Below are 19685 nucleotides of genomic sequence, written 5' to 3'. Positions count from 1 at the left end.
TTAAATAGCGATCTGAGATGAGTGCTCAGGAACCTACATACCAAATTTCATCAAGTTACCTCAAAATTTACTCAAGTTATCGTGTTAACGGACGGACAGACGGACGGACATGGCTCAATCAAATTTTTTTTCGATCCTGATTATTTTGATATATGGAAGTCTATATCTATCTCGATTCCTTTATATATGTACAACTAACCGTTATCCAATCAAACTTAATATACTCTGTGAGCTCTGCTCAACTGAGTATAAAAATGGTTTGAAACCTTTTATTAGTCCAGGTCCAGGATTTTTCAAACCTTTTCAAATTTTGAAGTTTCCTTCATACAAACTTACATATGTCGAATTTCTGAAAATTTGAGAAAAAGCAATAGCTTTTTTTTATAAATATGACCTAATGACCACAAAACCACCAATCAGAAGTAATAGATATATGTATACGTTTTTAGCTATGTTCGATATGTACATGTATTTATTAACTTAACATTTTTTTACAAAACTTCTTTAAATATAATATTCGATGTAAAAATAAATTCATTTTCAATTTTTTGCTTGAATGTCGCTTGGGCTGAAAAAGTGATATCTTCGAATCGCCTGACTCTAGAAAAGGCGAAATATAACTGTCCATGTGAAAATACTGTGCTAGGTAAATATAAACCGGCTTTATCGAATATTTGACCTTGGGCTTTGTTGATAGTCATAGCGAAAGCGACTTTAAAAGGAAACTGTTTTCTAGTCATCTGGAAGGGTACAGTTGGATCTGAAGGAGTAAGTTTAACTCGCGGTATGATAGCTATTTTTCCCGAATCAATTAATTTGACAGTTATTGCGTTCTCGCCTAAATGACTGACGACCATCCTGGCACCATTTATAAGTCCTTCTTTGGCATTAAGATTACGAATCAACATAACGATTGTATTTTTCTTCAATATTAGTTTATGTGGAGGTAAGCCGGAAGGATTTAAAGAATTAAGAAACTCAGTTGGATAACACTGAGCATTATAACTTTCATTGTTTTCGACTGTATCGCAACTTAGATAAGCTTTAATATCCCCGGGAAATAAGTTTGATACTATATACTCATTAAAAGTCGAGCATTCGTCATTTTTTGGACATAAAGTAGCTGTTGAGTAAAACTTAGATATGTTACTGTCATTTATTTCATTTGTGCCGTAAACCTTAGCAATTAGGTTATCATAATCAGCGTAGTATTGTCGTGGAATTTTAATAGTATCTTCGGATATTTCATGTTGGATTTCTAAGTCACCATTTCCCAGTTTGAGTAGCCAGTTTTTAAACTCAGGGTCATTATTGGCTCGCATATTTTGAACTAATCTACGAATTTTCACCTTTGACCACAGCGGTGAGCGTTTAATGCAATTTTTAATAATTGAAGTTTTGGTGGCATGTCTAACAACTGGAAGAACTTGTCTTAAATCACCTCCAAATACAAATATTTTTCCTCCAAATGGCAAATTCACATTTGTTATATCTTTCAAAAGCTTATCAACAATGGTTATTGCATCCTTAGGTACCATAGATACCTCGTCCCAAATAAATAAATCTGTTTCCCGTAAAAGCTGTGCTTCTTTTGAGTTTGGCCGCATAGATGACACTGAAGTATCTAAAATAAGCACAGGTAGCTTAAAAAGAGCATGTGAAGTTCGTCCCCCAGGTAACAGATTCGCAGCAATGCCTGTCCATGCAACTGGTAAAACCACTTTATTTTCCCCTCCGAGGATGTGACATAGCGTAGTGTAAATAAATGTTTTTCCTGAACCACCTGGTCCGTCAATGAAGTAGCAGTTTGGAGATTCATTTCTAACCGAACCTAAAGACTTCTTCCACTATTGACGTTTGCTCTTGATTCAGTTTGCTAAAAGCTTCTTGTCCATGTTGCCGTTCTTGCTTAACGTTGTAGAGTATGTTAGGCTGGTCAACTATAGTTGGTTGAGGTAAGCAAAAGTGTTGACACGTTCTGTCATGCATTTTAAAAATGTTTTCTAAATCTAGTAAAGCAAGATTGTAGGACTCTTCGCGCTGGTGTTGTTTTTGGTAATCCTCTGATAATGCATCACGAAATATATTCCAAAGTTCCAAAATGCTGGTTGGTGAACAGAAAACGCAAATAATTGCAAAAAGCCATCTCAACTGAGTTGGCATTTGTTAAGTTACAGCTTCCTGCAAACATTCTTTCCACTCAGCATTGTTACCTATTAAATGCAATTTTTCCGCAGCTGCTTGAAAACTATCATAGGCCACATCTACCGTACGTATTTCCGTGTATGACTTTGGTCCCTTGGTATGGAGAAGTTAAAGACGAAGGAAATACCTTTCATAATCCATTGGATTTACGGTGTACATCCGACCAATGCACTTACTGTTTCTCGCCCTTATGCACCATTTGCCTTTAGACCATACGTAGTGTTCGGGAATTTCGTGGTATAAATACTGACGGGCGTCCTCTTCTTCGTTGCAAAGCTTGAAAAATGCCATGAGTTTGGAGTCCTTGCTAATATTGGTTTCAGCTTCGCGACCAGCTCGGAAGTAAATCATCTGTTCTTCTTGTAAATGGACAGGTAGCCGCTCTATAGTATGTGAACGATGAAAGAGTTGACGCTCATGAAGTCGCCACATTGCCTCTGGAGGACGAACATAGCGACAGTTTAAGAATGTATTAACTTCGTCTACATTTACTTCCGTTTGCCCGTCAGAGTTAATGCTCAATTTCACTATTTGTACAAATACTTAACAGATTTAATTGAGGAACAATGCACGACATTAATGTGGGCCTGATATTTTCGACTTAGGTAAGAATTATACGGTACGATCCAGCGATTGTCGATTTCCTGATTTTCAGTAGTTGCTGTAACAGAATTCTCACGACGTCTGTAAAGAGGGTAACCATTTACGTTTATGTTTGTTTCACTTCGAAATTCTTTGGGGAACCCTTTACTACACTGACCGTCTTTCATACAGGGGCTGTTTGGATTTAAAATACCGCATGGGCCGTGCGTCATAGTTTGTTTTATAATTGTAAAAAGTTGCGGGTCTTCCTCATTATTTGGAAGCTCGGCAGAAATTAAGGAATCCACATCTTCAATTGAACGGAGCTTATCGACTTCTCGAAGCATAAGAAGAATATGCGCGTGCGGTAGGCCTCTTTTTTGGAATTCGATTACACTAACATACGCAAGAATTACACCTAGTACGTGCTTTTTTAATAAATCATCTAAAAGTGATTTGAGTTTTAAGTGAAATACTCTTGAGATTAAATCAGGCCTGTTTTCTGTCCTCTCATATGGCTTGAGTTCTGATGTTATTTCAATCCATTTAGGGTTGCAAGTAAATGTAAGGAAAATGTCTGGTTTGCCAAAGCGGGATACTATACTCATAGCATCTTGATAATTTTGAAGCATGTTTCTCGGACTACCAATAAACGAAGACGGAAGAATAACAGGAAGTCCTGTAGCTGCACCTCTTTGTTGAGCATCTGCATGAAGGAAATTCATTAACCCTTTATAGCTTTCAACTCTTAAATCTTTTTGATGTGACCCAATGTATGCAACTCTGGAGCCCTCCACTTTGACATAACTGTCTACAACGTATTGCTGAAATAATATGCCTGAAGCTTGTATTATATTAAATTCACCTCTTATTGCTAAACGGTAACAATAATATTGCAATTGAGTAGTAACGGTTCGTATTGCAGTTGCGTGGATGTCGACATGTTGCATACCTGGTCTCCATCCTGCGTCTCCACAGGGAAAGAGCAGAGGATAGCACATTGGATCTGAATGGGGATTCAGATACGATATTTTACTAAGTGATCCATCTGACTTATAAGAAATTGTAAAGTCAAATATGCCTGGAGGAACGCCATCTTGACCCAAAAAAACTGCCGCAACTTCAGATACAGTGGGTGCATTATACCTTCCGGGATGGAAAGCATTTTCCGTAGTAAATTGTATTTGCATATCAGCAATATTATTAGACATATCTTTGACACAATTGAATAAACTCGCATACGGATTATAGGCTATAAGCATTGTTTGTAGTTGGTTCATAAGAAATTGGCAACAGCTCTTATTAACCTCTCGGTTTGTACGATACTGCAAAGCATCATCATTGTCTAAAATAAAGAGTCCAGCATATGAGGGTGTTTCGACCTCAGGTGGTTGTAAAGCTCGAATTCTATGATATACTTGACCGTTTAGCTTGAAACAAAAGGGGCCTCTTCCAGGGATATTAACAAAGTTTACTTGAACTGATGCAAATGCTAGAGGGTTGTTAAATTTTCTTACATTTTCCAAATAGTTTTTTGTTACAGAATCATTGCGTTCGATTATAGTTTTAAGTTCTTCACATACAGAAATTTCTGGCAAACTCACCTTCCCTTTGTGACAACAAATTGAAGAACTTCTATCGCTAACTTCACTGGCAAATAATTTGTCCATACAAAATATACATTGTTGATCCATACGTCCAACGCTATGTGGTTCTTGAATGATTCCGAGGCGTGCGCAACAATACGTTTTTGAAAGCTTTTCCTTTATTCTCCTAGAATTTGTGTCACTGCTTAACTTTAAAATATATGATGGTACCAAGTCACTCCACGCTTGAGCACTTTGTTCCTGTCGGCGGTAACGCATTGTTTGCCTTACATGGGCTAGATGAATACTTCGTTGCTGACTTGGTCGACTTCTTCTACCTCCTTGACGTCTTCTTCGCTCAGTTGAAGGATTTAAGGTGGCCCTAGGAATTATAATCTAACAATATGAACAAAATGTGAACACATGTAATTCATGTAAAAATGCACATCTTAGAACTTACCAATTATGTATTTTATCACAGGTGTATAAAAAAGATTTTGAATTACGAATAAAATCAGCTACTCTTGTGAGACCACAAAATATTTTACAAATATGCCTAAACAGCTGTTTGAATTTCAATATTCAAGTGTAAAACTTGATGGCGCGCTCGCAGTGGGTTGGTTGAGCACTATGATATTCACTACTGCCTTTAATTTCGCATTTCAAATTTCACGTGTAGATCGCGAGCTCGCAGTGGGTTATATACTCACAATAGCGTTGCAGTACGAATTGATTTTTTTGTGCATTCACAATCGCTCATTTTAAATAAATTATTTTTATTAAATACGCTTAAACAAAAGCACTCTGCTAATTAAAACATGGTTTTGCATGTAGAGCTAACCCCCACCTTTAAAACGATACCTTATTTATTAATATTGGTTCCAAATGAGAGCAGAAAATTAGGAACTAACACAAAAAGACCTTACAGAAATAATATATATGATGATGATAGACCATTAAGTACACCGAATTGATCAGGGCGACGAACTGAGTTGATATAGCCATGTCCGTTTGAACGCAAACTAGTCCCTCAAATTTTGAGATATCTTAATGAAATTTGGCACAAGGATGTATTTTTGTATTATATTAGACGTTTGTCGGATTCGGTAGCATCGGACCACTATAGCATATATCTCCCATACAACCGATCGTTCAGATAAGACGATTTTGGTCATTCCTGCCGCAATTTAGAAAGTATAAACGTGAAACTCGGTGATATATATTTTAATATATCATAGAAGATTTCCTGAAAAAAATCATTTCGATCGGAGCTATACATAATATATATCCCATAAAACCGATCATTCATATAAGGGGGTTTTTTGCCATTTTTATACTCAGTTGAGCAGAGCTCACAGAGTATATTAACTTTGATTGGATAACGGTTGGTTGTACAGGTATGAAGGAATCGAGATAGATATAGACTTCCATATATCAAAATCATCAGTATCGAAAAAAAATTCAATTGAGCCATGTCCATCCTTCCGTGCGTCCGTCCGTCCGTCCGTTAACACGATAACTTGAGTAAATTTTGAGGTATCTTGATGAAATTTGGTATGTATGTTCCCGGGCACTCATCTCAGATCGCTATTTAAAATGAACGATATCGGACAATAACCACGCCCACTTTTTCGATATCGAAAATTTCGAAAAATCGAAAAAGTGCGATAATTCATTACCAAATACGGATTAAGTGATGAAGCTTGCTAGATGAGTTGAACTTATGACGCAGAATAGAAAACTAGTAAAATTTTGTACAATGGGCGTGGCACCGCCCACTTTTAAAAGAAGGTAATTTAGAAGTTTTGCAAGCTGTAATTTGGCAGTCGTTGAAGATATCATGATGAAATTTGGCAGGAACGTTACTCCTATTACAATATATCTGCTTAGTAAAAATTACCAAAATCGGAGAACGACCACGCCCACTTTAAAAAAAAATTGTTTTTAATTCAAATTTTAAAAGAAAAGTTAATATCTTTACAGTATATAAGTAAATTATATCAACATTCAACTCCAGTAATGATATGTTATAACAAAATACAAAAATAAAAGAAAATTTCAAAATGGGCGTGGCTCCGCCCTTTTTCATTTAATTTGTCTAGGATACTTTTAATGCCATAAGTCGAACAAAAATTTACCAATCCTTGTGGAATTTGGTAGATGCTTAGATTCTAGGACGGTAACTATTTTCTGTGAAAAAGGGCGAAATCGGTTGAAGCCACGCCCAGTTTTTATACACAGTCAACCGTCTGTCCTTCCGCTCGGCCGTTAACACGATAACTTGACCAAAAATCGATATATCTTTACTAAACTCAGTTCACGTACTTATCTAAACTCACTTTGTATTGGTGTAAAAAAGCGCCGAAATCCGACTATGACCACGCCCACTTTTTCGATATCGAAAATTACGAAAAATGAAAAAGTGCCATAATTATATACCAAATACGAAAAAAGGGATGAAACATGGTAATTGTATTGGTCTATTGACGCAAAATATAACTTTAGAAAAAAACTTGGTAAAATGGGTATGACACCTACCATATTAATTAGAAGAAAATGAAAAAGTTTTGCAAGGCGAAATCAAAAGCCCTTGGAATCTTGGAAGGAATACTGTTCGTGGTATTACATATTTAATAAATAAATTAGCGGTACCCAACAGATGCTGGTCTGGATCACCCTGGTCCACATTTTGGTCGATATCTCGAAAACGCCTTCACATATACAACTCCCTTTTAAAATCCCCATTAATACCTTTAATTTGATACCCATATCGTACAAACAAATTCTAGAGTCACCCTTGGTCCACCTTTATGGCGATATCTCGAAAAGGCGTCTATCTATAGAACTAAGGCCCACGCCCTTTTAAAATACTCATTAACACCTTTCGTTTGATACCCATATTGTACGAACGCATTCTAGAGTCACCCCTGGTCCACCTTTATGCCGATATCTCGAAAAGGCGACCACCTATACAACTACCACCACTCCCTTTTAAAATCCCCATTAATACCTTTAATTTGATACCCATATCGTACAAACAAATTCTAGAGTCACCCCTGGTCCACCTTTATGGCGATATCTCGAAAAGGCGTCCATCTATAGAACTAAGGCACACGCCCTTTTAAAATACTCATTAACACCTTTCATTTGATACCCATATTGTACAAACGCATTCTAGAGTCACCCCTGGTCCATCTTTATGACGATATCTCGAAAAGGCGTCCATCTATAGAACTTAGGCCCACGCCCTTTTAAAATACTCATTAACACCTTTCGTTTGATACCCATATTGTACGAACGCATTCTAGAGTCACCCCTGGTCCACCTTTATGCCGATATCTCGAAAAGGCGACCACCTATACAACTACCACCACTCCCTTTTAAAACCCTCATTAATACCTTTAATTTGATACCCATATCACAAACACATTCTAGAGTCACCCCTGGTCCACATTTATGGCGATATCCCGAAAAGGCGTCCACCTATAGAACTAAGACCCACGCCCTTTTAATATACTCATTAACACCTTTCGTTTGATACCCATATAGTACAAACGCATTCTAGAGTCACCCCTGGTCCACCTTTATGCCGATATCTCGAAAAGGCGACCCCACCTATACAACTACCACCACTCCCTTTTAAAACCCTCATTAATACCTTTAATTTGATACCCATATCACAAACACATTCTAGAGTCACCCCTGGTCCACCTTTATGGCGATATCCCGAAAAGGCGTCCACCTATAGAACTAAGACCCACGCCCTTTTAATATACTCATTAACACCTTTCGTTTGATACCCATATAGTACAAACGCGTTCTAGAGTCACTCCTGGTCCACCTTTATGCCGATATCTCGAAAAGGCGACCACCTATACAACTACCACCACTCCCTTTTAAAACCCTCATTAATACCTTTAATTTGATACCCATATCACAAACACATTCTAGAGTCACCCCTGGTCCACCTTTATGGCGATATCTTGAAAAGGCGTCCACCTATAGAACTATGGCCCACTTGCTTTTAAAATACTCTTTAATACCTTCCATTTGATACACATGTCATACAAACACATTCCAGGGTTACCCTAGGTTCTTTTTACAACATGGTGATTTTCCCTTACTTTGTCTCCACAGCTCTCAACTGAGTATGTAATGTTCGGTTACACCCGAACTTAGCCTTCCTTACTTGTTTATTTTATATTTATCTTAAAAATCGTTTAGGTATGTACATCTGTTCACTATATATTTCTTATCGTATACATCCGATTATTTGGAGATTACGAACGGGATAAGATTATTGTTCAGCCCCATTTATGAAAGGTATGAAGTCTGTGGCAAGCCGAAGACAGTCCCGTCTTTACTTGTTTTTTTTTTTTTAATTTTCTGCAATCTGATTGACCCAGGACTTCTTATGTAGCCTTTTTCGGGGATCTCTGCTTCTTCCTCGAAATGGTTGCATCCTATCTCACTCACAAAGGGACGTAATTGGCCCATTAAGCCATTTTTTTTAAATTTTCTGAAACCTCATTGAGCAATGTAGCCTTTTTCAGAGATCTCTGCTTCTTCCTGGAAATGGTTGCATCCTATCTCACTCACAAAGGGATGTAATTGGCCCATTAAGCCATTTTTTTCTGCAACCTCATGACCTAGGACTTCTCAGCCTCTTTATGAGATCTTTACGTATTCCTAACAACATGGGCTTCCTGCGAGCCAAACTGCGTCCTGATATTCGATACTGAAATGTGAAAAGCGCGGTCTAACTAGACTGTTTCTGGCCCACTCCAGGGATTGGGCGTGTTTCTCCAAATCCAGAAAAGGCGTAGCGTTCTAGTAGTTTGGTGACTGTAGGGTTTTCAACTTGCGTTAAATATACACAATTTTTTTAATGTTATTTAAAATGTTTTATTTGAATAATAAATAAAGTTTTAATTAAATTCTTATAGTCACCCGCATACTCTGAATATGCCAACATACGCGCTTTGCAACTAAACTTCTTTCTCCCCATTCCGTGGAGCCCACTCCAGAGCCCTTAACATACCTATGCTTTTCGATTGAGTTTCACCTAAACGTACTGCCCGAACGCACCCACCAGCCCTAAAAACCAATTCCAAACGTTTTCTTTAGAATTTTTATATTACCAGACATCGTGGGTGCAGTCTTTATCGTGTTGTTCTCTATATATATGTCCCTATCAATAAAAGCAGGTGCTCCTTATTGCGTTCGGTCTACGGCTATTATCAATCTCTAATTCAGAGTCTCGTACTACCAGATTATAAGTCAAAGTCGTGGTCGCATATACACGCGTAATATCTTAGTCACCTGTTAACTTAAGCTTTACCAGCGTTTATGCTGAGACGTTATATAAGCTTAAAAGTTATTATCGTAAGATAGTACCGCATTGATTGGCCGCGAAAGCGTCCCTACGACTAAGAGAGTCCAACACGCGGAAATCAACCAATTGCGGACACGTGACGATTACATGACAAAGGGACGATTAAACTGAATCATAGCTAACCAAACGTCTGACAATGACCTCATCACGGCGTGTGTTGACTTCTAGGGAGGAATGGGTCGAAGGTCTAGACTGGTAGGGAATTACGATTTCGAAAAAAGGACATCATATTTGTCGATCGGCAGGCCGTCTAAAGACATTATTGTGCAGAGGTAACGAGCCTCGCTGGCGTCGATAAGGCTTCTCAATGTCTCCCTTTGCTAGATTCCTGGGCACAGGGAAGTTGAAGGGAATAAGTGTGCAGATGAGATGGCCACAACAGCTTCCGAAATGAACATAGTCGATGCTTACAGCACCCTACGACCACCGCTCTTTCTCCTGAGACAATTCGAGAAATATGAGATAAGGGCTAGGGACTCGCTGTGAACCAACCGTGACGATTGCGAGCTCTCACCGTCTTTATAGCCATGTTTGGATAAACAAAAAAACTAGCTTTGTTCTCAAGTTAAACAAATCTACAGTGAGAGTACTTACAGGTGTCATCACATGTCATTCCAACCAAATTGTCAACCTCGCCTACGCGAGGAGAATCCTGTTACAAATATGAATGTATTATACACATATTTAGCAGGCGATGCTCTGGTGACCCCAAGTTCCTCATGGGGTGGGGAGCGGTATGGCCTAGTAGGTTCAATATTCCCGAGGTGGTATGGCTAATACCTTAATGGTGCTTATTACCCAGACGTACCGGATCTTTATGCGGCAAAGGACAATCAACATCGATAACATCTAAAACCTTCGCGGAGTGTCATTGTCGTTAAAACAACAACATTAGGAGTCGACTCATCACTCTTTCTGCCGACATCCAGGACTGCAAACAAAGCGACTCAGATTTCTAGGCACACGGTTTTTCGACAGTCTGGCAGAGCTGGAAAGAGGAATCGTTCGCTTCTACTTAAGTTCATCAGAGAAGGCATTTGGTTCATTGAAGGGTACTGGGAAGTAATCTGTTTGCGCGTATGTGCCGCCGCGAACCAGTCACTGAGGGCATTCGCATTGGACAAAAACGCCTTCGAGTCCAAGTGAAGTTCGAGTGCACGCGCCTAGCGTATAAGCGTAAAACCGTTTTGTCTTATCAGTGTAAATGCATACTGTAATATTCCTTAAATGTGGAAGCTATGGTAATAGTCAAAAGCGTTTCGACCTAACGTAGAAACCAATAGGTGTATTATTACTGGTAATAAGCGTTTGATGGCGCGGTAAAACTGTGTCAGTTAAAATTTTCTATTTTTGTGGCAAAAACTAAATAAAAATCCATTCAAATTTTTTCAACTTGACAATCTCAAAAAAAGCGTGAATGTCAAGCACTCATGAGGTTCGATGTGCAAACTTACGGATGTACTACAAGCTATTTTGTTTTAGGCGAATATTATCGCCGAGTCATTGGTTTCTTATTGATTTCTTATCGGTTTGTTATCGACGGGTTATGGATGTGTCATCCAAGCTTTATCGGTATCGGCGTCAATAAATCTATAATACGCTGGTAATTAATAAGTAACACTACGATAAAAAATTTATACATATTCGAAAGCTTCTCGATATATTTTTGACAGCAACTTCTCTGTAAAAAATCAATAACAAACCAATGGCAAACCGTAAATTTTTTGATAAAAAAATCAAAATCTTTTTTAATAGATAATCGACAATTTTTCGATGACAAATCGATTAAAAATCGATGGCACGCTGATGACAGATTGGTTATAAAAAAAATAAATGTAAGGCGCGATAACCTCCGAAGAGATCTAAGGCCGAGCTTCTCTTCCAATTTGCGTCGTGCTCCTCAGATTGGTTATGCTTCGATAGTTTATCGATAATTAATTGAAACATTTTTAATAATAGATCGATAAATTTTTGATAACGACCCAATAAATCGTCGATAAAAAATCGATAAATATTGTTATCGCTAACTCTTCGGCAGCATACCTATAACAAACCATTGCTTTCCTTCCCTTGCCTTACTTTTCCACGGCTTGAATTGCAGTCAGATTTCGGTCATATCAACTCAACCGCGTACTTACATTGTGTTCCCACATTAGGCTACAGCGGTGCGACTACATTTACGCTTACATATTACTTTATACATATAGCCCACAGCTTCCAAAGGCTACGCTTACGATTACACTCTGGATTTCCCAGTACCGTGAACAAAGATATTTACACATCAAAAATTGTTCTAGGGGCCCCGCAAGGCCAAAGTAAAGATTTGGACGATTTAAAGATGAATAACTGTTTTAAGAAATCAACGTCCATACATAAATACATATGTATGTACGTATCTACTAATCTCTCTTCTTTTCATTTTAGCTATGCCGTTATCATTGGACTGATTGAAATACTTTCGCGGCGTTGTATGAAGATACGCGAATCCATTGAGAATCATCAAAGTGTGGTGCTCTCATTGTTGGCTACGCTGGGTTTCATTACACGTTTCATTGATGTTTGCCCAGCAGGTGAGTAAATAGTGGAGGCGGCGGCACAAATGCAGCACTAAAAACCAGTAGCCGCAACTTTGTTGCGGACAGTCCAAAAATGCAAACAATACCTTTATTGAAGCTAGAAACGTGATGCAAGCATTGTTTGCGCCTTTAAGACGTCCATAATATTTATTTAACATCGTACGGCTAATTTGGTGTACAAATAATTTAGTTTATAGTTTTTGTAATAGTGTACTCTTATATGTAGTTTTTACTTTTCTTCCTCTTTTCTTACTTAAAGGACCCACAGATGCGACACGTTTCCTGACCGCTGCTAAATCTACAGAACTCTTTGGTTCGGTATCAATGCTTTATGCGTGCGTAGTACCAATCGGTAAGTAGCGAATGTAATAAAAATAAAATTTTGGTAGAATTAATTGGTATCTCGGTTTTTTGGATTTTACAACTCATTTGACTGTGATTCATTACCAACCAATGCCATAAGATTGTAGGAGCCATAGCCGCTGTGTTTCAGTTTTTGTCTTCGTGCGCATATTTCACACATTCATTTATTCATTCTTCTAAGTACATTCTAATCGAGTGCAAAGTGCATTTTATGGTTGATTGCCCTTTTTTTCGAATATATTTTCGTAATGACGTGAGTTACTGCCGAAGGCGGAAATTAGTCATTTTACTCTTTTATGTTTTTATTAGCGTCAATATCCGGAGACTGCATAGTGCAAATGTTGCTTTAAAGATAAGGGTCCGAAGACGAGTGTACTTATTTGATCGGCTGTAAATTTGATTCCTTATTTTTTTATACTCTGCGTACTTTGCACACAGAGTATATTAACTTTGATTGATTAACGGTTGTGGTTGTTGTTGTTGTAGCGATAAGGTTGCTCCCCGAAGGCTTTGGGGAGTGTTACAGATCCGGTACGCTCCGGTAACACAGCATCATTAAAGTGCTAGCCCGACCATCTTGGGAACGATTTATGTGGCCACGTTAAACCTTCAGGCTATCCCTCCCTCCCCATCCCCAAGTTCCTTGAGGAGCTTGGGGTCGCCAGAGTCTCGTCTGCTAGTGAAACAGGATTCGCCGCGGATAGGTGAGGTTGACAATTGGGTTTGGAGAAGCTATATATTGCGCTGGCAACCTGAAGGGTTGCGCTACACAGCCCCTTGAATTTGGTATTTTAGTCGCCTCTTACGACAGGCATACCTACCGCGGGTATATTCTGACCCCCTAACCCGCTGAAGGGAATTGATTAACGGTTGGTTGTACAGGTATAAAGGAATCGAGATAGATATAGACTTCCATATATAAAAATCATCAGTATCGAAAAAAAAAATTTGATTGAGCCATGTCCGTCCATCCGTCCGTCCGTCTGTCCGTTACCACGATAACTTGAGGTATCTTGATGATTTGGTATGTAGGTTCCTGGGCACTCATCTCAGATCGCTTTTTAAAATGAACGATATCGGACTATAACCACGCGCATTTTTTCGATATCGAAAATTTCGAAAAAACCGAAAAAATTCTATAATTCATTACCAAAGATGGATAAAGCGATGAAACTTGGTAGGTGGGTTCACGTTATGACGCAGAATAGAAAATTAGTAAAATTTTGGACAATGGGTGTGGCACCGCTCACGCTTTAAAAGAAGGTAATTTAAAAGTTTTGCAAACTGTAATTGGGCAGTTGTTGAAGATGTCATGATGTAATTTCGCAAGAACGTTACTACTATTACTATATATGTGCTAAATAAAAATTAGCAAAATCGGATGAAGAACACGCCCACTTTAAAAAAAAATTTTTTAAAAGTCAAATTTTAACAAAAAATTGAATATCTTTACAGTATATAATTAAATTATGTCAACACTCAACTCCAGTAATGATATGGTGCAACAAAATTCAAAGTAAAAGAAAATTTCAAAATGGGCGTGGCTCCGCCCTTTTTTATTTAATTTGTCTAGAATACTTTTAATGCCATAAGTCGAACAAAAATTTACCAATCCTTCTTAAATTTGGTGGAGGCATAGATTCTACGACGATGACTACTTTCTGTCAAAATAGGCGAAATCGGTGGAAGCCACGCCCAGTTTTTATACACAGTCGACGTTCCATCCTTCCGCTCGGCCGTTAACACGATAACTTGAGCAAAAATCGATATATCTTTACTAAACTCAGTTCACGTACTTATCTGAACTCACTTTATCTTGGTGTAAAAAATGTCCGAAATCCGACTATGACCACGCCCACTTCTTCGATATCGAAAATTAAGAAAAATGAAAAAAATGCCATAATTCTATACCAGATACGAAAAAAGGGATGAAACATGGTAATTGGATTGGTTTATTGACGCAAAACGTAACTTTAGAAAAAACTTTGTAAAATGGGTGTGACACCTACCATATTAAGTAGCAGAAAATGAAAAAGTTCTGCAGGGCGAAATCAAAAGCCCTTGGAATCTTGGCAGGAATACTGTTCGTGGTATTACATATATAAATAAATTAGCGGTACCCGACAGATAATGCTCTGGGTCACCCTGGTCCACATTTTGGTCGATATCTCGAAAAAGCCTTCACATATGAAATTAAGGGCCACTCCCTTTTAAAACCCTCATTAATACCTTTAATTTGATTGATACCCATATCATACAAACACATTCTAGAGTCACCCCTGGTCCACCTTTATGGCGATATCTGGGAAAGGCGTCCATCTGTAGAACTATGGCCCACTGCCTTCTAAAATACTCTTTAATACCTTCCATTTGATACCCATGTCATTCAAACACATTCCAGGGTTACCATAAGTTCATTTTCCCACATGGTGATTTTCCCTGATTTTGTCTCCAAAGCTCTCAGCTGAGTATGTATTGTTCGGTTACACCCGAACTTAGCCTTTCTTACTTGTTTATTTGTTAATTTAAATTATTACTATTTAACATTTTTTTTTATAAATTTTAGGTGAATGCATTCCTCCTCGTACGGTCTCATTGGCGGCAGCTACATTTAATTTATTGGTCTCGATGGCGGTGCTGGATTTGGCGACGTTTCAGGTAAGTTGAAATTTCGGATTTTTATTTATTTTTTCCAAACAAAAGAATCTTAGAAAGTTTATTGTGTTTCAATATATGTATTAGGGTGGGTCGATTTGTATGGACGAAAGTTAAACGATATCGCGCCATCGATTTTTCGATAGGATTTGAGCTCAGGAAAAAAAGTTCCACTACGTATGCCCAAAAAAATAATTTTCGAGCCTGGGAAATATCGTTATTTTGAATTCTTTTCGACTTTGATTTTTAAGGTTTTTTCTTGACCTACTAAAAAATTTTGATTTGATTGTATGATTTTCATGTATACCCTGTCCGACCCAAAAATGTCCGCTAAAAACGTTGGCGATAACAGTTTTTTGAAAAAAAAAAAAATATTTTTTTTTACAGAACATGTTTGGGTCGGACAGGGTATACTTATGAAATTTTTTTTATTAGGCCATGAAAAAAACCTTAAAAATCTAGTCGAAAAAAGTAAAAAAAATTAAATTTCGAAGGTCGAAAATTTTTTTTTTGGGTATGCGTAGTTCAATTTTCGTCCATACAAATCGACCCACCCTAATATACATATATATCAAACAGTTCATAGCTGAAGCAAGTACATTCCACTATACGCTTGGAAAACAAGTACATTTTTAGAGAAGTAGGAATGATGGCTGCGATCCAGGTCACCCAAGTAGCTATTTAAAAGTCGTAAAAATCGTCTCTACTTAAATACTCAATAAAATAAAATGTTTAATCCATATTTTCAATAACCTCCCATAACTTTCGAAGGATCTAAGAAGTGGTCTAGCTAGATCCGCATAATTTTACAGAAAATGCTGTATATTTGTTTTTAGTGCTACGTTTTTATAGCTTCTATAGCGGTCATTATAGAGAATACCCATCTTTACCTCATGCAAGCCTATAGTACACCGAATCGTGCAGACCGCTATTAGTCTATAGCTTTCGGCATAAGATCTCATCAGGAAGACTTCTTGGCCTTCACTGGCTATTGCTTGTCCTTGTAGATCTTGATATTGCAAAACCCGTCTTCCCCTTACACTTTTGCTGTATGTTGTTCACGTAAAAAGTACGGATTTCCTCCTTGGCTATAATTGTGGGTATAGCTACTTCTACGTTGGTTATTTCCTCATTTCATTTCTGCCAAGCCTCTGCTTTTCAGCCCACTAGCCATCACATTTACTTCAATTTCATTATGATTGTGACAGGGCTTTTTATATGATTTGGACATCTCTAGAAAACCCAAGAAGGTTCCATCCCTCACATCCTAGCCCTTCCTCAAGGTTTCGGTAAAAATGTGTATGCCATTAGCAAATGCGATCGCCCCTGTTTTACAAGTATTTCTAATTGTAAGGAGAGTCTCGCCGCTGATCTATAACTACTTTTCGTGAGGGTTCTGTAGAAAGGATTTCTTCACAAACCAGCTCGTAGCTCTTCTGCCTGATTACGGAAGAAAGCCGACCATTTTTTCCCAAATTTGTGCGAAATAAGGGTGTGATGAATGCATGCAGTAATATTTCTTTCAGGATTTCCCACAATTGTGCTTAATATGCCCAAAACTCGGCTGTAACGAATGCAAAGAGGGAAGATTTAGTTTAGTTGCTTATATCGCGCAATATACCACTGGGTGCGTCATGAAGTGTTTGCTTTTTACGCTGTCTTCCCAGGGCATCCATAAGGATGTCCAGGTTCACAGTTGGTCATTCTGCACATCCAACTGAACTTTAGCCTTAAGTCGCTAAGTTTCTTAAGGCACTACGAAGATTTCTCCTGAAGATAGAAGGAAAACTTTGTAACCTTCAAAGTTTTCTCAACTCGGTCCGATAAAGGAAGAAAAATCTCCCTTGTTGAGTACACAAACTTTATCTTGACAATAAAAAGTCAAAAAGAGACAAACCGCGTTCATTTACCTCTTACACCCATATAAGGTTAAAGCTCCACATCGTCGACATCCTCCAGATTATCAACGGGTGCTACCTGAGCAGGTAGAATTTTTGGCTTGCATCTCTTATTCGGATCCATAGCCGGATTTCCCCAGCTCGAGTGCCCCCAGGTACTAGTTGCTTTGTAGCGAAAGCGCGGGTTGGCTATTCGTCTATGGTTCCTCCACTTTGAGAACTGCCCATCCAATGTATCACATCAAAATCGTTTATGCGGCTAAGCGCCAATTAATGATGATGATATTACTACTGGATCGTACTCTTCTTCAAAATATATGACTGGTGCACCCCTGTAGTGATATTTGTCACTTTAATGGAATGACAGGGATATACTGGTACAGTATCCATCCCTTGGTTTGTCGCTCTCCTAATTCTTGGTCAGGCGACTCTTCCTTTGAATATTATATTGGTTTTTGTAACTTTTGCTAGCTGAAGGTAGTCCCCCGAGTAAATTGAAAGTTCTTGGTTCGTGTTGACAATGTCAGCATGCCGAGGAAAAGCACTTTTCACAACCTTCCTTGCTCAGGCATGTGCGGGGATCGTTCGCTGTGAGCTATTCAATAACCGTCCGCTAACTGTTCAGACGCTGGTAAATTTTCCTCTGTATATTTGCTTGGGGTGGTGTTGTAATCGCAATCCTCACATTTTCCGCATTAACGAGTGGTGTACACTCATAAAACCACCTCTAGAGGCTGAAAGAAAGGAGGTTTCATATTAGCTCATCCCATCCTTTTATATTTCGTTGACTTGCCATCCTTATTAGCATTCTTTTCTTAACTTAAATCAACTCAGACATATTTTTAAACACTCGCAAGTAGAGACAGCTCCCACGTAAAATGCGCAAACCATCAAAGTAACCAAAGCGTATTTATAAGGTCGCAAATAAAATGCAAAAAATAAACTGGGTTAGGCTGAAAAAAAAAACAATGTTGAAAAGCATTCATTCGCTTCTTTACTTTGCACTTGGAAAGTTTTTCAAACGTAAAATCGCTACAAAATTAAAATACACATGACGATGATGAGGCTGTAGCAACAGCAACAAAAACAAAGAAAGTTAAAACATGTATACATCTACCTGTGTACATATGCACAATATACTAAAAACATACATACATTTGTATTGAATAAAAAATTGAAAGCAAATAGAAAATGGTTAAAACTTTGTCATAATAAAAAAAAAAAAAAATGCGCCCACCCCTGTGCGCCGCATACAGGGACTATGCATATTAACAACAAAAACAAATAAAGTAGTACTCGCACTTATCACAGCAATCACTTAAACGAATTGAATTTAGGAAAAAGTTTCAAGAGTCGCTCTGTGCTGGGTCCCTCTGTGGCAAATTGAAATATACAGGTTCTTTGCTTTCTTTCGAACACCATTGACGTCGTCATCAACTTATCTAAAGTTGCAATTTCCGGAAAATGCAAAACTTCTTCACCAAACACATTTGGTTTAAAACAAATAAAGAAATAGCGATAGCTTTTCAATAATTGTATTGTGCGGCCAATACAAACTTTGCCGTTCAGTGAAAAGCCGCTTGGAGGAGAGTGCGAAAAAAGGCACTTGAACTGTCATTGGAGCGTATTTGTGGGTCTATTTGGAGAGCGCTGATTCGAATTTGTTGCCATACTGCCTACAAAATTGATGAATGTTTGAGGGTGCGTTTCGATGATAAGTTTATATAGCGCTCGTTTGACATGTAAAGTTTAGTCAGAAGTTTGGCATCAGTCTAAGGCATAGCATCAAAAATACCCAATTCTCTTGCTATTGTCAATATTTAATTGAAAGTGATATATTAAATTTTACTATATAATCTCACGGCTAACTATAAGAGGTGTCCAACTGTCAATAGTCTGATCAACGTTTATTATTAGGCCTCGGTGCACTGCGACCTCAATTCAGATCTATTATATTCACCAAAGATAGCTTTAAAGAAATTGTGTGGCAATCTATAATCTTCCACCTTATACTAGTCGGTTAAAGCTTATCAATCTTCCAACTCACGCAAGTCGTAGAGAAATGCTAGGCGTATTATTCATGGCTGAACTACTGAATGGACTGATTTCTAGCCCCTTTCTTTTGAACGAAAAAAACTTCAATGTCCCATCACGAGCGTCAAGACATTACAAACCTCTTCTTTTGAGGCAGTGCAGGACTAATTTCGAATTAAGTGAACCTTTTCGGTATTTGTGTCCTGATTTTAATTTTCATGCGAACTAATTTGATATAACAGATTCACTTTTTACTATAAAGAAAACTGTCCTATCAAAAAAAAAAAAAAAAAAAATCTTTATATAAAATGTTCACTTATTTAACAATGCAGTATATGTATTATTCGTCACTTGGGATCTGTGTGCAACCAACCAACGATATGTACCTACT

The 19685-nt window shown here is 38.0% G+C and overlaps 1 protein-coding gene across 1 annotated transcript in view; it reads left to right on the top strand.

Annotated features, from left to right (window-relative positions):
• Positions 1 to 19685, top strand: part of ssp3 (short spindle 3) — a 288289-nt gene that overhangs the window by 182947 nt on the left and 85657 nt on the right. The window contains exons 7-9 of the mRNA XM_067766975.1: positions 12193 to 12338; positions 12604 to 12696; positions 15274 to 15365. Coding sequence (XP_067623076.1) covers positions 12193 to 12338; positions 12604 to 12696; positions 15274 to 15365 — 331 coding nt within the window. The remainder of the gene's footprint in view (positions 1 to 12192; positions 12339 to 12603; positions 12697 to 15273; positions 15366 to 19685) is intronic.

This window comes from Eurosta solidaginis, chromosome 2, assembly GCF_040869045.1.
Source record: "Eurosta solidaginis isolate ZX-2024a chromosome 2, ASM4086904v1, whole genome shotgun sequence".
In the NCBI taxonomy this organism is placed as follows: Eukaryota; Metazoa; Arthropoda; class Insecta; order Diptera; family Tephritidae; genus Eurosta; species Eurosta solidaginis.
This window is presented reverse-complemented; position numbering and strand designations above follow the sequence as displayed.